Source organism: Centropristis striata, chromosome 11, assembly GCF_030273125.1.
Source record: "Centropristis striata isolate RG_2023a ecotype Rhode Island chromosome 11, C.striata_1.0, whole genome shotgun sequence".
NCBI classification, from domain to species: domain Eukaryota; kingdom Metazoa; phylum Chordata; class Actinopteri; order Perciformes; family Serranidae; genus Centropristis; species Centropristis striata.
This window is the reverse complement of record NC_081527.1, coordinates 30,062,068-30,082,168: the sequence shown is the minus strand read 5'-3', so window position 1 is coordinate 30,082,168 and position 20,101 is coordinate 30,062,068. Positions and strand designations below refer to the sequence as shown.

Genomic DNA, 20,101 nt, shown 5'->3' with positions numbered 1-20,101 from the left:
GATAAACATCCTTCATCTTGTGCAGCCAGAACTTCTCTCTGGGCTTCGGTTGGATTCAAACAACTTCTTCAAAGTCCATTATTACCCTGCTTAAATCTTCGTATACATTCTTACACTCTTGTAGATCTGACATGGTATGAAACATTGATAACAATTCTTAAAATTCCTTAAAGATTTAAGAATCTTAAAGATTTTTTTAATATAACGTATATTTACCTCAGTAAATATACGTTATATTATAATACATAAAACTGTTTTAAGCTATTTAATTCCCATACTATTATTTGAAATATATCCTAATACCATTATTGATAAATTATTGTATTTCCCAAGGTACATAAATCAATCAATCAATAAATAAACAAACAAGCAATGTTGTTTTGTATTCCATCAAGACATTTTTCTATTGCTGAGCTAATGCTATTGTCAATATCAATGGGACAACTCAGTCCGTTCAATTCACTTAAAAAACAATCAAAAGATGCTGTTAAATGCTCAAAAAAGCTAGTACCTCGACCTTTGTCCTTGACTTATTATTACAGATGCTGTTAGCAGTAATAAAATGACATGCACAGAATGACTAATGTTATAATTTGCACACTAATTTGTATGAAAGAAGCCCAAGTCCACTTGTGACCAAATCCAGCTGTAATGCAGGCTGGTACTTTAGTGCCACAATACATCACAGCTGCACAGTGTGAAAAAAACATGTAGGGGGGATAATAAAGACATCAAGTGACCTCATTCTGTCAAACGAAGAAAGAGAAAATGAAATATACAGAGATGATGAAATAAAGATGATATATATTTTTAAAGACAATAAGTGTTGCTCCGCCTGAGGAAACATGTTGCCTGCTGTGTATGTTACATTTGAGCCACTCCGTCATTACTTTTCATGCAGTTTTTGTTGACAAGTGCACACCAGGAGCTTTCAAACTGTCTATAGAGGGATTCTGCCTTAGCCTCTTTTTGAAACAGTATTTTTATCCACATGGATTACTTCCATGGCTGCCTCCTTCAGCGAGGTTTGTTTCATACACACACAAATACATAAACAAAACCAGAACCTAATAAAAACAAGTTTACTCCAATCCCATGTCATCACTTCTACTTTTGCACACTGTGTGTTATTGGTTTTTTTATGGTTGCTGGTAGTGTGCATGATTCTGTTTTTTTATATTGTAATATTGAGAAATGCTTGTTTGGAGAGTAAGCATGTGTGACAGTGTTTGCCCAAACCCAGGCAGGAATATTGAAAAGAAAACAGATGACTGTACAGAATCTGCAACCACTCCTTTATTTAGATCAAAGCGCTGACTCAGCAGCCTGTCAGCCTGCTACAGTGTGATTTTTACTTTCATTCATCTCTACTCTGCTGAGACCCAAAGTGAGCAAGTTAGCATTTGCATTAAATTTTAACCTAAAATATTGCTGCCTGCTGTCTTTTTAAAAAAATAATATGTGGACTGTTAAAGTAGTGACATCTATCTGTTTGAACAATAACAGATATGATTCTTGGGGTTGGTGTTCCTTTTTTGTTCAGCTATGAAAGTGACATTTATTTTTAAATAAAGAAGAAACAGGGAGGAAGACATGATGTCTGAACTTCTTTTAATAAGACATCAAGCAGTCATTAAATGATATCACACAGAGTGAAAAAATGGAAGGAATAAGACCCATCCACTCCTCCCAACACACACACACACACACACACACACACACACACACACACACACTCGTGAAAACAGAGCATCGATAGCTTCTGACATCCAATTCTCCCACAGAGACAAAACAATGCATTTTCACAGATGGATAACCAGTTGAGTGTCTTCCAGACTGCAAACAGACTCATTTATAACCACGTATCCATTGAAATGTCATTCACAGAAACACAGAATTCACTCTCAGCAGTGAGGCGCCCACAGAACAACACTCAGAACACTCAGAACACAACGCTGCTGACCGAACCTAAAATTTAATAGAACCCCATTCACATCTTCCCTCACCAACATCCCCGGGCATCACACTTTTGTATGTAGAGATTCAGGTGTTGTAAAATACTCTAACACCCTCTACTGAAGAGAAGAAGAGAGGAATAGTCCCTTTACTCACTCAAAGTTTACAAGGCTCCGACACCAGAAGATTTAAAACAACAAAGAGAAGATGAAGGTGAAAGCAAATGCAAATATGTTCATGACATAAGGGAGTTGAGAATCAGTATTATATCAATTAGAGTTAGCATAGTTAGTAAATGAAGTCATTATAACTAGGAAGTTCAGGAACAAGACTGTCTCCCTTGCCAACTTATCAAACTCACTCTACTTTAGTTAAGCCACTTGTTTAATTCAGCCACTTGTGCAGACCTGTACAAACGTGTCTGTACCTGTCCTTCCCATTTGTCTCAGTTCTGATAAGAGAAACAGAAAATAATTACAAAAAAAGTTTTCTTCAGGAATTCAAAGTAAAGGTTGAAGTATTTCTTTAACACTAGCTGTGTTTCCATTAAAGCTGAAGAGAATTTAAAGCAACATTTTGAAATGAGAGAAAAAATAATTAGAGGAAAAATTAGGATTAAGGACGTTTCCATCAGCTGGTTTAGAGCAAATAAACAAAGCTGCATAAACGTACTTTGGTCAGAAGATGGCACTGTAATGTGTTGCTGTAGGCTAATGCATCAGTAAACAGGAGAAGGAGAGCAACAACAACAATGAAAAAGAGGTTGCTTATCGGATAACTTTGGCCACCCTCAAGAGAAAATGGAGAGAAGTGTTCAGGAATTAGATTCAGTTGGGCAATTTATAATTGTTCTTTCATGTCAGGGTGCAAACAGTTGATCAGTCATGTGAGTTAAGTGTTCACTACGTCAGAACTTATTCCAAAAAAGCGTTTCCATCTCCCGTTTTGTGCATTCACCATTTTTCCGGAAAAAAAAACATACATCTCAAGTGACCAATAAACCATTGATGAAACCATTTTCAAGTTTTATCAAATTGTGGTGTTTTCATCAAGAAACTCATGCAAATCTTCAGATTGTTTAGAGATTTTTTTTTTTTATGTTAACATGACTAATCATTTTTCTTTGATTCCTTGTTCAGCACAACTTACGAAACTCAAACTTCAAACTAGACTTTGTTACAGCATTGCCTCAGATGTTTTAAACACATTTTAGTGAACTTTTTCACTGTCATTTGAGAACGTTTGTGAGCAGACCGCCATGTTTTTTCTGCTTGAAAATGGACCAAGCAGCGCTCAACCTGCATATGTGTTTGGCTGCTCTGATTGGTTGAAGGTCTATCCAGGGGTATTTTGGTCTGGGCCTGTTGATGGGTGGCGGTACATCCCTTTGAAATCAATAATGAACTGAGAGGTTCCTGACAAATACACATTTGTGATTTGGCGATGCCTGGCTGGTGATGAGCTGTAATGGAGAGTCTCTTTGTGGGTTTTTGAGCTCCATTTGTGCTGTTAATGGAGTGTTTGCTTTGGCTAATAATACTCTTTGCTTCTGGCAACAATAACACACACACACACGCAAACATGCTGCTGCAGATGTAATGACCTTGTAATGCTTCCAAGTATGACCACCACACTGAAGCTCTGAGTCCATTTTCCACCTGACTTTACAGTACTGTATATCCCATGGGCCCAAAATTCAATCAGCAAGATAACAAAAGAGGGCAAAAGCAAAAGCGAGATTTTTTTTTTTTTTCTTAACTGGAAAACTGAACTTTTTTGTAGGTTTATTGCAGCAAGCAGTCAAATCTGTGCAGGAACTTTATTCTGCTTAATAATAATCTAATTAATGCAGAAACAGGGAGGCATTTAATTAAAACCACTCAAGCAGATTCTCCTTATCTGGCAAGGATATGTGGTTAGCTCAATATTTGTAGTGTTTACATTCAGTTTACTGTGTGTGTGTGTGTGTGTGTGTGTAATGCCCTGGGGGAAGGTTTATAATTGTTGTAATTGTCTCATTAATTGTGTTGCTATTTGGCGTGACACCAAAACAGGAGAACAATTTGTTCTGCGCTCCCACATCTCTCTTTCCCTCTTTCTCCTGAGGTTGAAATTATTCCTCTGATCCTGCATTGTCACTGACTATATATATAGTTATACTTTTCTTTATCATGTTACAATCAATGGCTTGTATTGAAAATTATGTATCATCACATGAGCTTCAATTCAACTTAAGATGCTTTACGTTTGGATGTACAAAAATACAGAAAGCTCCAACTTAACTTTCATAAGCTTTTATCTAAAATCCAATCAAAGGTCAAAAACATGGCTAAAACCAACATTATTATATTAAATCATTCAGAGATAGAAAGTATTCTGTTGCTTTGGTTGGAGCTTTTACATCATCACCCATAAGTATTGTTTTTATTCACCATTTTTGCAAACAAAACATTTTTATGTTATTTTTTCCATAAAATGTCATAGACACATTAATGTCAGGGTTGGGCAATTCATTTTCCCAAGGGGCCACATGAGACACTGCAAAGGTTGGGGAGGGCCGGACCAAAACTCTGAACTAAACGCTGCTCAATATCAATTTCATCACTTTATAAAAAGCAGTAAATTATCTGGTTTTGAGCTGCTGCTGGTAAGAATACATGTTATGATTAGACTATGTTAATGTGGAGTAAGTCAAATATAGCAGTAAGAAAACTACAATCATTATCTCATTTTTTCCATTTACTTTAAACACAACATACCTTCAAACCACAAAAACAACATAGAGTTGTATATTATGCAGTAAACCAGCAATTTATTAACATAATGCAAAAAGCAATATGTTTTTTACAAGGTAACTCAGTGTTTTTTGTGGAAGATATTTCTGTGCAGGTGCGAATGCTTGCACGCACATATGTAAATTGCCTTCAAAATAAAAGCACTGTGGTTGTATTGATTTCTAATTTCCGGGTAACTTCACGCAGGCCAGACAGGGACTGCCTAATGCCCACATCTGGTCTAAATTGGAGAACTATTATATTCACTGTCTCTGTCTCTAAAGCGAGAAAATAAACTCAATTACTCTCTTTTTGCCTCGTCTTTTTCTGTCTTCCTTTGTATATTTATATTAATGTTATATTATGTTTTACATGTACATCCACCCTCTGCCCACCATTAATTCAGCATATCTTAATCCCTCTCTGTGTGGAGTTGACGTTCATATAATGTTACTTGACATTTCATTATAATTACTTGTATTAATGATGTATGGCTCTAGATGCCAATCAAAGACACAAAAGAACTTAAAACGGAAAAGTCTAAGCAGAGCCGATAATTGACAGCAAGAATATAATTCTCACACCGCTGATCTCCACTAACAATAATAGTTAATTTGACAAGGGAGAAACTATGAGTGTGTGTGCAGGAATGAGGGCTTAAGCTTGCTTGTGTGTGTCTATGTGTGTCCTGGATGGTGCAGCTCTCTCGCTTCACCTCACAAACATAATACTGCCTGCAAAGAAAAAGAAAGAAAAATGATGTTCCAAAACAACAAAAAGTTTCTTCTTCTTTTTTTTTGACGAAACAATCAAGGAGAGAAGAAACATTCCTGCTTAAGACCCGGCAGAACACATTACTGTTGGACAGATCAACGCTGCTGCTGCTACTCTCTGTCAAATCTCCTTTTTTATGCTTTTTATTTCGCCTGGAAAGCACCAGTTATTAAATTCTACTTGGAAGCAACAGAAGACAGAATTTTCCCTGGTTTTCTGCCTAAATGAGATAAGCTAATGGTAAAATAAAAAATAAAATAGCTTTAAAATTGTTGACGTGTTAAATTATGAAACGCAAACCAGTCCCATTGGAACGGAATGAATCTGCTCATAAGAAAATCACATTTCTTTTTTCTTTATTGAACTACCACTCAGGATGACAAATATTCATTAATTATGTTAATTCCCAACTGGCGTCATTTAAATTCTGCTGTCACCAACAACAAAAGCACGTCTGATACACATGGATGTTTCTCTGCCATGTACGACGCAGAAATTCAATGTTTGTAATGATTTTCTTGATGTCTGAAGTCACTGGACCTTAATTTGAAGGATATTTTGACTTAATGAATACAACTCCTTGTATTAAAATATCTTAGCCCTGCTCATAGCCCGCAGACATATTCTATTACATTGGAAAAGCCCAAACGCTCCCCCTGACTCTTCATGGATGAGTGATTTACAGTTTTTCTCAAATGCTAAAACAGAAATTCCTGTTATGTGAATCATTTGCTCAGGTGTCTAAACTCATTCCCCGAATCGAACATCCTTTTGACAAAACCATAAACTATCTTCATCTAGTAAAACACTTTTTGCAGATCTCAGTCATTCCTTTTGCAAAACTCTAAAAACAATTCTCATGCAATAAAACACAGCTGTCACTGTGTTTCTCATCATGTCAGCACCAGGGTAAATCTTCTTGAAGCAATGGAGCTAGCTTGTGATGACATTAGCGTGGAGATGTGTCAGGGCTGGATACGACACACTAGGGGTTTTTACCCACGTTGCCTGGTAAGGGCAAATATTGCATGCAATGTGGCTGAGGTGCCTGAGCCAGCCCAAAGACAAGACGACGCTCAGTGAAGCTTAATTGTTTAATGGTTGTGCCCATGTCCCCGTGTTCTTTGATGTTACTGCTCCATTTGGTACATATGTTCTCAGAAAATGTTCACAAATACGGAATAAATGAATGCATGAGACAGAGGTTCCAATGTTAAGATGTTAATGATTAATGTATTGGGCCTTTATTTAAATTTGCACCTGACATGATGCTGAGTCACCAGGATGGTCCAGTGGTTAAGGCATTGGACTTAAAATCCAATGGGCATAAGCCCTCGTGGGTTCAAACTCCACTCCTGGTAATCTGGCTTACTTGTTTGGATCACTGTGACATCATCATATTTCAAATCCTGCTCTGTGTATTCCTGTAAATGTGCATGTAACATAAGAAATGACTCCTGCTACTGCAAGAAGAGCCAATGTAATGTTATTGTTGTTTTTTTTTCATTAATATCACTTCAGAAAATATCTTCGTCATATTTTATACTCATGTCTCGCACTATTACAGTTTTTCACAACCGCTATGACCCGTTGTTCAATACTTTTACCGCTTTTTCAAAACTCTTCACACAGTTACCACAACATCAGCCTGTGTGGGCGATACAATTAACACAATTCTTCTTCTTTTGACACAAAATACACACATTTTACACATTTAAAATTAGTTTTAACTCCTTTTACACAAAAGCTCAATCAAGACCAAAACAGTAGACGTTAACTGGTGAATTTTCAATTGCTTTCACACAGTTTGTCAAAACAGAAAACCTCATGTTCAAAACTAATGAATTGAAGATTACATTGATCACAGCTTCTGCTCCTTTTTCTTTTTGTCTATTTGGCAATACAGTAATGAATGACAGCTGATTTTTTTTACCTCTTGACTCTACTGTAAGTCATTTTAATTTGCAATACAGTAAAGTGTTTACTGCAAATCCTGTCATTCACTATCTTCTTCTTTCATACGTAAACATTCTGCAAAGCTGCTCTGACACGGCTCGTTCACTTTCTGTACTGAGTGTTGTACAAAAAAGGACCAAAATTCATGGCCAACAAATGAAAAATGAAGAACATCATCACAAACATTGTCTCTATGGAGGCTATTTTGTCCATTTTTGAATCATTTTCATGTCTTTTCATGTCTTTGTAAGTCATTTTGTGTCTTTTTTAGTCATTCAGTCCAACATAAAATGTGATTTTGAATCTTTTTTTACTTTCAAAACACTATCATGCTCAATAAAGAATTTTACAGTAAATGTTGCAAATGTGAACAAAGGTCGCAAATACAACACATAAGAGGGTTCCATCCAGTTCTATCATTTTATACTAAATCTATTTGAGCTTGTCTCCAGATTTACTTGGTATATCATCATCAAACTGAAACTGGCCTCATGGAGTTTACAGCCAGAACTTTAGAGGTAAATTTACAGTAGGGCTCCACGCTGCTTTGTTTTCTAGTCTGGATGATGAAGATGTCATGCTTTGGAGCTTTTGGAGACTCCAGAGGGTTAATTTACATGTATGATCAATACAATAATCTGTTGATTGTAAAAGAAAAAGGAAAAAAAGTAGATAAGAAACATGCAAAGTGATTCAGTTTTGTGTTCTTCCATCAGTTGTCAGTGTTTTTTATGACACGGTGCTGTGACTGACTAAATGTTTCTGTTGGAAGACAACGTGTGTCAGTGTTTTGGTAGATTTGGTCAACTGTGTTAGTGTGTTATTGTATTTGGAAGTGTGTGTCTGTGTTTAGTTACACTTGGTGATTTTGACCATGAAATTAACTGTTTGGGGGATTGAGTGTATCAAGTGTGATGTGCGTTAACAGTTTTGAAAAAGTTTTTAAGGTTCTGACAAACGGGTCATAGCGGTTGTGAAAAACTGTAACCCTCTGGAGTCTCCAAAAGCTCCAAATCATGACTTCTTCATCATCCAGACTAGAAAACAAAGCAGCGTGGAGCCCTACTGTAAATTTACCTCTAAAGTTCTGGCTGTAAACTCCATGAGGCCAGTTTCAGATTGATGATGATATACCAAGTAAATCTGGAGCCAAGCTCAAATAGATTTAGTATAAAATGATAGAACTGGATGGAACCCTCTTATGTGTTGTATTTGCGACCTTTGTTCACATTTGCAACATTTACTGTAAAATTCTTTATTGAGCATGATAGTGTTTTGAAAGTAAAAAAAGATTCAAAATCACATTTTATGTTGGACTGAATGACTAAAAAAGACACAAAATGACTTACAAAGACATGAAAAGACATGAAAATGATTCAAAAATGGACAAAATAGCCTCCATAGAGACAATGTTTGTGATGATGTTCTTCATTTTTCATTTGTTGGCCATGAATTTTGGTCCTTTTTTGTACAACACTCAGTACAGAAAGTGAACGAGCCGTGTCAGAGCAGCTTTGCAGAATGTTTACGTATGAAAGAAGAAGATAGTGAATGACAGGATTTGCAGTAAACACTTTACTGTATTGCAAATTAAAATGACTTACAGTAGAGTCAAGAGGTAAAAAAAATCAGCTGTCATTCATTACTGTATTGCCAAATAGACAAAAAGAAAAAGGAGCAGAAGCTGTGATCAATGTAATCTTCAATTCATTAGTTTTGAACATGAGGTTTTCTGTTTTGACAAACCGTGTGAAAACAATTGAAAATTCACCAGTTAACGTCTACTGTTTTGGTCTTGATTGAGCTTTTGTGTAAAAGGAGTTAAAACTAATTTTAAATGTGTAAAATGTGTGTATTTTGTGTCAAAAGAAGAAGAATTGTGTTAATTGTATCGCCCACACAGGCTGATGTTGTGGTAACTGTGTGAAGAGTTTTGAAAAAGCGGTAAAAGTATTGAACAACGGGTCATAGCGGTTGTGAAAAACTGTAATTTACATGTATGATCAATACAATAATCTGTTGATTGTAAAAGAAAAAGGAAAAAAAGTAGATAAGAAACATGCAAAGTGATTCGGTTTGTGTTCTTCCATCAGTTGTCAGTGTTTTTTATGACACGGTGCTGTGACTGACTAAATGTTTCTGTTGGAAGACAACGTGTGTCAGTGTTTTGGTAGATTTGGTGAATTGTGTTAGTGTATTATTGTATTTTGGAAGTGTGTGTCTGTGTTTAGTTACACTGGGTGATTTTGACCATGAAATTAACTGTTTGGGGGATTGTGTGTATCAGGTGTGATGTGCGTTAACAGTTTTGAAAAAGTTTTTAAGGTTCTGACAAACGGGTCATAGCGGTTGTGAAAAACTGTAACTCCTTTTACACACAAGCTCAATCAAGACCAAAACAGTACATGTTAACTGGTGAATTTTCAATTGTTTTCACACGGTTTGTCAAAACAGAAAACCTCATGTTCAAAACTAATGAATTGAAGATTACATTGATCAGCTTCTGCTCCTTTTTCTTTTTGTCTATTTGGCAATACAGTAATGAATGACAGCTGATTTTTTTTTACCTCTTTACTCTACTGTAAGTCATTTTAATTTGCAATACAGTAAAGTGTTTACTGCAAATCCTGTCATTCACTATCTTCTTCTTTCATACGTAAACATTCTGCAAAGCTGCTCTGACACGGCTCGTTCACTTTCTGTACTGAGTGTTGTACAAAAAAGGACCAAAATTCATGGCCAACAAATGAAAAATGAAGAACATCATCACAAACATTGTCTCTATGGAGGCTATTTTGTCCATTTTTGAATCATTTTCATGTCTTTTCATGTCTTTGTAAGTCATTTTGTGTCTTTTTTAGTCATTCAGTCCAACATAAAATGTGATTTTGAATCTTTTTTTACTTTCAAAACACTATCATGCTCAATAAAGAATTTTACAGTAAATGTTGCAAATGTGAACAAAGGTCGCAAATACAACATATACGTAAGAGGGTTCCATCCAGTTCTATCATTTTATACTAAATATATTTGAGCTTGTCTCCAGTTTTACTTGGTATATCATCATCAAACTGAAACTGGCCTCATGGAGTTTACAGCCAGAACTTTAGAGGTAAATTTACAGTAGGGCTCCACGCTGCTTTTTTTTCTAGTCTGGATGATGAAGATGTCATGCTTTGGAGCTTTTGGAGACTCCAGAGGGTTAATTTACATGTATGATCAATACAATAATCTGTTGATTGTAAAAGAAAAAGGAAAAAAAGTAGATAAGAAACATGCAAAGTGATTCGGTTTGTGTTCTTCCATCAGTTGTCAGTGTTTTTTATGACACGGTGCTGTGACTGACTAAATGTTTCTGTTGGAAGACAACGTGTGTCAGTGTTTTGGTAGATTTGGTGAATTGTGTTAGTGTATTATTGTATTTTGGAAGTGTGTGTCTGTGTTTAGTTACACTGGGTGATTTTGACCATGAAATTAACTGTTTGGGGGATTGAGTGTATCAGGTGTGATGTGCGTTAACAGTTTTGAAAAAGTTTTTAAGGTTCTGACAAACGGGTCATAGCGGTTGTGAAAAACTGTAAATGCAATGCTGCCATGTTTTTTTTCGTGGGTTCAAACCCCACTCCTGGTATAAGCCCTTGTGGATTCAAACCCCGTTCCTGGTACCCTGGCTTGGTTATTTGGATCACTGCGACATCCATGCCATGGTAGCTCATAAATCATTACAGATTTCAGAAACTGCTGTGTGTATTCCTGGAAATGTGCATATAACACACACTGCTGCAGTTAGAACCAATGCCTGGAGATTGTTACTTTTCACTAATATCACTTCAGATAATTTCAGAAAATATTTCTTGAACTAGTCACTGCCATGTTTTCCTACTACTGCTCCATTTTGTGTCCTTATGCTTTCAGAAAACCAATACTGATTAAATTAATGCAGACTATGGACAAAGGACTCCATATCCAAGGCCTAAAAACAGCTGTGTTACAATGGTCTTGATTGATGTATTGTAGCTTTATTCATATTTTGCAGTTAAGAAGAGGCAAAAATCACCAGGATGGCCGAGAGGTTAAGGCGTTGGACTTAAGATCCAATGGGCATGTAAGCCCTTGTGGGTTCAAACCCCACTCCTGGTAATTTAAACCTGTAAACCCCTCTCCTGGTAGTCTGATATACTTTCACAATCAGGTTGGAGAAGGCTTAAAGGACCTCCCTTGGGTCGAGCTTTACCTACAACTGGAGGCCGGCTGATATTTGCGTTTTTTACTTGTATTGGCATCGGCCGATACGTGTGTGCGTTCGCTGGTCAATTAGCCCATTTCACTGAGCCAACACCAGGCAAGGCTCGGTGCAACCATTCTCTGGTGAGCTGCTGTTGATACCGGAAAAAAGAAAAACACATCAAATATGTGGATCATCTGAGGCGCCACCACCTCGAGGCCTATAACAACATACACATTGTTTGCTATCCAACTGTTAATATGTTTTGTTTGTTTTGGTAAAAAATGTTTCTTTTTTTGTTTAAATTGAGACTTGTGTAACATTTGTTATCATTGTGTCATTTTTATCATGTAAATGGAGGGAGAAAAGGCAACATCGGCTTCAATAATCGTCCCAAAAAAATTGGCAGGGGATCGGTTAAGACAGATGTCAAAATAATCGGTATCGGTAGACCACTACCTACAAGAGCTAACTTCCAACTGTACTACACTTATTACATGTATCATTATCAGAAAATCATCATCTAAAAAACAAATACACAACAAATGTCTGCATAAACAGCATAAGCGACAAAGTGTGACAAAAAGGAAGAGAGTTCTGGATCAGAACTTGTTCAGGTTTTAATGCAGATGTAATTTCCATTGAAGTTGCCACTCAAACAAAAGCACCAACCTCTGTGCATGAAAAAATGAGACCAAACGTGAAAGTGCCAAAAACTGCAGTTCCTAGAGGCTGGCTCCAAAAGCAAGACAGGCCGATGTCATTGTTTTTCTTTTTCAAGATGTAACGTAAATGCAATTAACATGCTGTTAAGCCACGTCTTACAACAATGGCATGTGCGTGCTCTTGATTTATGTAAAATAACAGCAGGTTGTCTTCACAATCTTGTTTTTTTTGCTGTTTAAAAAAACAACTAAGGTCACCAGGATGGCCGAGTGGTTAAGGCGTTGGACTTAAGATCCAATGGGCATAAGCCCTCATGGGTTCAAACCCCACTCCTGGTAAATTAATTGAAATGTTGTCTGTTTGAGACACATATGAGGGCAATGACAGACATAATCATAAATGATCAATAAAAATGACAGTTTGGCTCAATATCCTGATGGTATCTGCATTCAAATCCACACACAAAGAAGTCTGTGTCTTGATACATGTGACTGACATGTTGGAGAGATAACAGCAGGAAAATGTAATCTTCATATTGATGTTTTTTTCACGCTTGAAACCAAAATGTGTCAAAGAAAGCCAAACCTTGTCGCTGATTAACTTCACCTCTATGAGCGAATACATCGATCAATGCAAGTCGATTCTGTCCAAAAGATTCTGTTACTGTTTAAATGCTGGTGTGATGAAGCTCTGTGGACTTTGCAGAATATGACAGGAAAGTAATATCAGGACTAATAGCAAAGCAGCAAAAATGTTTTTGGGGATTTTCTTCAGAAACTGACCTGTCGATGATTCCACACATGTCGATTAGCAGGTTGCTATAGATTCCTAGGAGCTTTTGCTGCACCATGATCAGGTCCACGATTTGGTCGTCCAGAGTTAAGAGACGCATGCAGCCCTGGAAGACATTAAATGGGTTTCTGCAGTCCTGCCTTTCATTGTCAGTGGGACAACCTGAAAAGAAGAGAAGAAAGATCAGATAATGAAGATTGTGTTCATAGATGACCTGACAGTTTCTTTTGTCAACTTCCATGTGGCTTTTTGATGTTTGACAGGGTTTAATTACTTAGAAAGACACAGCCGACCCGTTCAACTCTTACCACCAAAGAAGAGGTGACTTTCTATGGTGACAGGAAATGAAGGGCTGGCTTGAGCGCTGCCTCCTTCTTCTTCATCCACGGTGATGCTCAGACGACCTCGTCTGCAGTTCAGATCCACCGAATGCCACTGACCGTCATTCAGAGCAGAACCTAGGGGCAAAAAAATCCATTTACACACATTATTGAAAATTAGATTCTTCCCCGCCAATGTGTTCATGGCTGCACATCGAGCTGCAGATGTGGGTTTCCAGCACAGGCACTTGTGTAGTATTAGCCATTAAGATATTGTTTCAAACCACAACTTGTCTTGTCTTGTCTTGCACTGAACTTCGATTTGAAGACTAAAATATAATCAGGAAAAATTAGTAGGTTTGTCACAATTTCAATTCTGAATTAAAAAAAATGTATCAAAAGGATTGGCAAAATCAAAAAATACTGTGATACATTTCAGAAACACAAGGAAATTATATCATACTTGAAACTGTGCCACCTACCTTTTTAAAGAAAAATTTGAAAATGTGATTGACAGTTCAGTCAGAACATAAAACCAAAAACCTGTTGATTATTAATCTAGACTCTGCAGACTCTAACAATGGGATAACCTTTAGTGCAGATAAAACATGTTGCAATCACAACATTTTAACATTAAAAGTCTAATACACCCATACACCCTGAGGAAGGCGCAAGCTGACACGCGTTGGTGTTTTTAGATGTAACCCATGTAAAATAAAGGGTTTTTAACTTTTGTCAATCCACCAGAGTGCCTGTATTTTTTTTCTTTTGAATTCAAAGTCTAATGCCATTGTGGGTTTGGAGAGTTGGGACCCTCCTAAAAATGAGTAAAGATTGGTGGCAGACTTGGTAAAAATGGAGTAGAAAAACCTTTGGGGGCAGCTGAGTGGAGACCACAGCAGGCATCTACTTTACTCCCTGCATCCTCTGTGTGATTGATCTGCAACAAGTGCCAGCGAGGCGGCGCCTGCCTCGTGAATCTGTATGTTGTTAGGAGTCGAGGGAATAAATCAATATCTCATTATCTCCTCTATGTTTCTTACTGACAATACTTTGCTCAGAACACACCCAGTCATCCTACACTGCCATTAGCTGCACAGCGTTCTGCCAGAGGGATGTGGATGTGTGAACAGAGATGTGGTAATCAAGATAAGGCTGGGGAGCATAAGATAAACGTTGGACTTTTGAACTAAGTGCAGTTGTTATAGAGAAAAGTGTGAATATGTCCTTGTTGGTTCAAGAGAAATAGTTTGAATTCACTGTTTACTAAACCCCTCCCTGTACATGGGGCTCTAGTATGAGTGATGCTTGGCATTTACAGAGTTTTGAGGGTTGTATACTTTTTATTGCCTCTGTGAGACGAGAAAACAATAGCAAAGGTGTAAAGGAAGAGTTGAACATGGTGTGGACAGATAACTGCAGGTTTTGTGTCTTCCCATAGTTGATTTTTTTTAAGTTTAAAAACGTTAAAAGTCACAGAGAGTGGTTAATGTGTTGCAGTCAAGATGCAATGGATACACAAGTCCTTGTGGATTCCTTTTTGTGAGATAATGCAACAACTTAAAGGCACTTTTTTTTATCAATGCTCAGTCTGAGCAGGAGATGGCACAGTAAAATTAATTCAGGCATCATCACAAAATACATACGGCTCTAGTCAGAGGGATACTTGGCATTTAAAGAGTTTTGAGTGTTGTATTGTGTTTTATCTCCATCTGAAAACCAAAACTACAAGAAGAAAAGTGTAAGGAACAGCTGTTTATCTACTCTAACCTAAGCTGCAAGCGTTTGCATGCAAGCCAACTAGCTTACTACCTACATTAGCAAGCATTACTTCCTAAGCAAATGAGGAGTTTCATTCACCAGCTGTTACATTACGTGTTACATATGTGGTCATGGTACGAAAAAGAATGTTTAAATAACAACTAAAGTCACCAGGATGGCCGAGTGGTTAAGGCGTTGGACTTAAGATCCAATGGGCATAAGCCCTCGTGGGTTCGAACCCCACTCCTGGTAATTTATACTGATGATGCATGATCCTATTTGATACATGAGATGAGGGTGATGTCAAAAAACCCATTCATGACAAGCACATCCACTGTTACCTGCCCAGTTTATGCTTTCTCACCAATGATTTATGTTTTGTTATTTTAAATGATTTTTAGCTCAATTTTCATCATTTTGACAGTGGCAGAGATAGAGTGTGAAGAGGGCAGACAGAGGGGAAGCATGAAAGGACTAAGCCTTAATGCACTCTACCAATGAGCCACCAGGACGCCAGACTTTTTGGTTATTTCAAATGTTTAGGATGAAGCGTGCACCACCAAGCCTCTGTAGATGATCCAGAGCACGGCTGCACGTCTGGTCTTCAACCAGCCCAGGAGAGCACATATCACTCTGCTCCTCATCTCTCTGCCTTGGCTCCTGGTCACAGCCCGCATCAAATTCAAAGCCTTGTCTCTTGCCTAGAAAATAGCAATGGGCACAACCCCTTCTTATCTGATCTCCTTTGTTCAGGTTCACAGACCCTCCCGTCCACTACGCTCCTCCAGTGAAAGACGTCTGGCTCCTCTGCTGCTGAAGGCCTCTGCATCTCAAACCAGACTCTTCTCCTCTGTAGTGCCCCGGTGGTGGAACAAACTTCCAAACTCCATCCATTCCACTGAGTCCTTCTTAATCTTTAAGAAGAGACTGAAGACCAACTACTGAACACCTTCACTCTTGATCTACACTGACGACAATGACAAGTATCGCACTCACCGATCTTGCGACCTATAAATCACTTGTGTCCTAATGGACTCAACCTTAACCCACAGCACTTACTCTTGCTAAGTTTCTTGACTTCATCCTAGCTTGTGTTGTATTAACTCTCATTTGTACGTCTCTTTGGATAAAAGCGTCTGCTAAATGACATTGTAGGATTGTAGGATGATCATTGTCATGGAAGTCGAGGGGCTATATTATCTTACATATGGCTTGACATAGTAATGAGTTAATGTAATCTGTTCGTGGTTACAGGTGGATCTGAAGGTTTGGAGTACCTGCACTGAGCTCCAGCAGCACCCTTCCAGCTTTATGGATCTGCAGCCGGAGTCTGGCCTCACTCAGGTACAGCCAGACCACGCCCCCGCCCTGAGGCAGGTCAAAGGTTAGCAGAAGCCCCGCCTTGTTCCACGTCCTGAACTGGAACCCAACGGACACGCCCCCTAAGGAGGACGCTGCCGCCGCCGGCAACTGGAGGAAGCTCTGGGGGCCGGGGAACGTTACAGCCACGGACACCAACTCAGCACAAGAAAAGGTCACATTGCCCTGAGAGAGAAAGATGCAGAGTGGAGAGAGAGGGATGGGACAGAGAAAAATGATTACTAGAGAGATAAAACAACATAAAACATGAATATTAATCAGCTGCAGAGGGCGTGCCGATGTGACCTCTGTCCCAATGATCTCATCAGCAAGTCTCCTTAAGAGGACATCGGTATTACCATAATGATAACAGCAAGGCTTAGAATAAGATTAGGAAAGCAAACTCAGAGCACCAAAGTCACCTCGCATGGAAGTAAAAGAGATAAAGAATGGAAATGAAAGGAAGAGAGCATACAGTAAGCCCAGTACTACAATATCTTGACATCTTTGTTACAGTCCATTGTTTTGAGTAGTGGTAATGACACGGGGTCCATTGCTAAGGCTGCAGCAGTAATACATTACAGCCCAGCCTCTCTGCTGGGAATATCAGCCTGCTATCTTTATAATGCTCCGGAAACACAGATGACAACTAAAAGCCCTTTGTGGTGCAGTTAAAGTGATGTACCATAACTCATGGTGGGATTGGGCTCTGCTGCTGCACAAAAAAGTTAACTTAAAAATCTTTTAAAAAGCCTGAGGACTCTGCCGCTCTGACACACCAATCCTCCTTCACCCACTCTCTGATGTTCTTTGTGTTAATGCCCCCTCACAGAGCCATATGAAGCACCATTTAGTCTCTGTATTAAATTGGATCATAACTTTATGGAGAGTACCTTAAGAGCCACAGACAGTACCAACATAAAATTGCCTCTATTAGATCTTTAGCCATGCATGTGAAATCTCTGAACCTCTTTACCAAGAATTCATGTTTTTTTCTTGCTGCCTGGGCCTTTACTGTAATGAGAGAGCATTTATTACCCCCTGTAGAAACGCTTCGCCGCCTCTCCCTGATGAGCTCGCTCCACTCATGGTGAATGTAGAAACATCTGAAGGTTCTAATGGCCAAGATGAGGGGGCATTAGAGAGAGTCTAACCACTGTCTACAGTCCTTTGTCCTGGCTTCATTAACCAGCTAGCCGCTCATTTAGCAGCCAAAACAGCGAGAAACTACAGCGGCCGAGTGGTGAAGCCAATATGTCACCATGGATATTGAATCCCAGTGGGGACAAAGGGAATCTAACACACACACAGAAGGAATGCATTCACACAGAGTGGCCAATAAAATGCAACTGAAACAAACAACACTTTTACTTGAAACTAAATAAAACATCACCAACACTAAAGAAGTACATGCTGCTCTTTGGTGATGTAAGCGCTGTGTTGAATAATTGGTTAGTCGTCACAAAAAAGTCACAAAAACACCAAGCAGAATATTTTATCCAGGCAGTCTTTTGGTTTCAGACGCCTTCATCCAGTGATTGATTCCATCAGATAAAAAGAGCACAGAGTGTTAGAAGAATCTGACAAAAGAGCGGGTGGTGCTTTAATTGACTGAACTTACCACAACAGTAACTTGGTGGTTTTTGTGTTTAGCTAATTCTATCAGCTTGAGGCCGTTGTACAGCAGGTTTTCCAGGCAGCCGTGAAAGTTTCTCTTGGACAAGACTGGTTTTGTAGAACTGAGGCTCTGGACTGCTCCTACATTCAGCTGTACGGGGGATAAACAGATAAAGACATATTCAGAGGGTTTCATGTAGATTAAAGACATCTAAACCAGTTTTAAACAAACAACAAACTAAATTATACAAATGTACTTTTTAACATGATATTTCTTACCATATGTATAAGAAATGTGCATTTTATGATTTAAAAACGGCTCAACAAGCCATTTACTTGTTTAAAAGCAGCCAGGAACTTTGCAAGGCCAGTGCTGATTTAACTCCATCCTCTTTTAGTATTTTTCAAAAGTATACAGTGTGTGGAGTTTAGCTCAGACTTAGGGGTGAAGCTACACTTTAAATAATTGAAATATGACATCTACACATTCTATGTACAAGGTAATTTTGAACACTGGGCCTCATGGAACAACCACTCTTATGAACAGATTATAATAATAATAATAATAATAATAATACATTCGATTTATAAGCGCCTTTCTAACACTCAATGACACTGTACAATAGTTTAAACAAGACAAAACATTGCACAAAAACAAAGAGAGCAGTGCGGTTACAGAAAAGAATAAAACATAGAAAAAGAAATGCAGTGTAATCAAACGGAGTGAGCTTATTGGAACAGATGAGTTTTGCTTCTGGATTTGAATCGTGTGAGAGAGTCTGTGTTTCGGATGTCCGGTGGGAGTGAGTTCCAGAGTTGGGGGGTGAGGCGGGCGGAGGGTACAGAGAGGTGGATGGAGGAGGAAGATTGGAGGGAGCGGGAGGAGGTGGCAATGTGGAGGAGATGGGACAGATAAGGAGATTTATTTTAAGAGGCTTGTATGACTCATGTAGGAGAACTTGATGCTTTCAGTCTTCTTGTATTTAAAATTTTCCCTTTGGCACAAAGACAATTTGCAAGTAGTGCAGACCTGTTGTCGGAGTATGGGACATTTTCCAATAATAAATTGTATATGTCATTAATCTGAAGTGATTTTGAGTTTTAAAACTCATACATTGCAAATGTAAAGTTGTAGCATGTGGCCCATTGAGCGGTTTACAGTTTTTCTGATTGCATAAAAAGGCAGTGGAGAGTGGTTAAGATGTCGCAGTCAAGATGCAAAGGACACACAAGTTCTAGTGGGTTAATTTTTGTGGAAATAATGCAACAATTTAAAGGCACCTATTATTGATGCTCGGCCTGAAAAGAAGATGGCACAGTAAAATTAATTCATGCATCATCACAAAATACATACGGCTCTAGTCAGAGGGATACTTAGCATTTGAAGAGTTTTGAGGGTTGTATTTGTGTTTTATCTCCATCTGAAAACCAAAACTACAAGAACAAAAGTGTAAGGAACAGCTGTTTATCTAATGTAAACTAAGCTGCAAGTGTTAGGGTTAGCTACTAGCCTTCTACCTACATTAGCAACAGGCATCACTTCCAAACGAAAGTAGGAGTTTCATTCACCAGCTAACTGTTACGTTACATGTTACATTTGTGGGATTAAAGGTCAAGGTTAGAAAAAGAGTATTTAAATAACAACTAAAGTCACCAGGATGGCCGAGTGGTTAAGGCGTTGGACTTAAGATCCAATGGGCATGTAAGCCCTCGTGGGTTCAAACCCCACTCCTGGTAATTTAAACTGTTAATGCAGTGATGCATGATCCTATTTCATACATGAGATGAGGGTGATGTCAAATGCAGTGTTGGTTAAAGGTAATAAAAAGGCCTAATCATGATGAGCACATCCACTCTAACCTGCTAGATTATACTTCTTCTGCATTGATTAATGATAGGCT

At 38.3% G+C, this 20,101-nt stretch overlaps 1 protein-coding gene and 5 non-coding genes across 6 annotated transcripts in view; 5 read left to right on the top strand and 1 right to left on the bottom strand.

Annotated features, from left to right (window-relative positions):
- The window catches only part of LOC131980034 (contactin-associated protein-like 4), a 148,764-nt gene that overhangs the window by 61,682 nt on the left and 66,981 nt on the right, over positions 1-20,101 (bottom strand). Inside the window, exons 7-10 of the mRNA XM_059344168.1 lie at positions 18,205-18,351; positions 16,502-16,769; positions 13,452-13,601; positions 13,134-13,305 (exon numbers count right to left, since the gene is read on the bottom strand). Of these exons, the coding sequence (XP_059200151.1) occupies positions 13,134-13,305; positions 13,452-13,601; positions 16,502-16,769; positions 18,205-18,351 (737 nt within the window). The remainder of the gene's footprint in view (positions 1-13,133; positions 13,306-13,451; positions 13,602-16,501; positions 16,770-18,204; positions 18,352-20,101) is intronic.
- Positions 6,783-6,865, top strand: trnal-uaa (transfer RNA leucine (anticodon UAA)). Its single transcript has one exon. It is a non-coding gene; the product is annotated as a tRNA-Leu (tRNA).
- Positions 11,516-11,600, top strand: trnal-uaa (transfer RNA leucine (anticodon UAA)). Its single transcript has one exon. It is a non-coding gene; the product is annotated as a tRNA-Leu (tRNA).
- On the top strand, positions 12,607-12,689 carry trnal-uaa (transfer RNA leucine (anticodon UAA)). The gene has a single exon. It is a non-coding gene; the product is annotated as a tRNA-Leu (tRNA).
- Positions 15,394-15,476, top strand: trnal-uaa (transfer RNA leucine (anticodon UAA)). Its single transcript has one exon. It is a non-coding gene; the product is annotated as a tRNA-Leu (tRNA).
- trnal-uaa (transfer RNA leucine (anticodon UAA)) lies at positions 19,853-19,937 on the top strand. Its single transcript has one exon. It is a non-coding gene; the product is annotated as a tRNA-Leu (tRNA).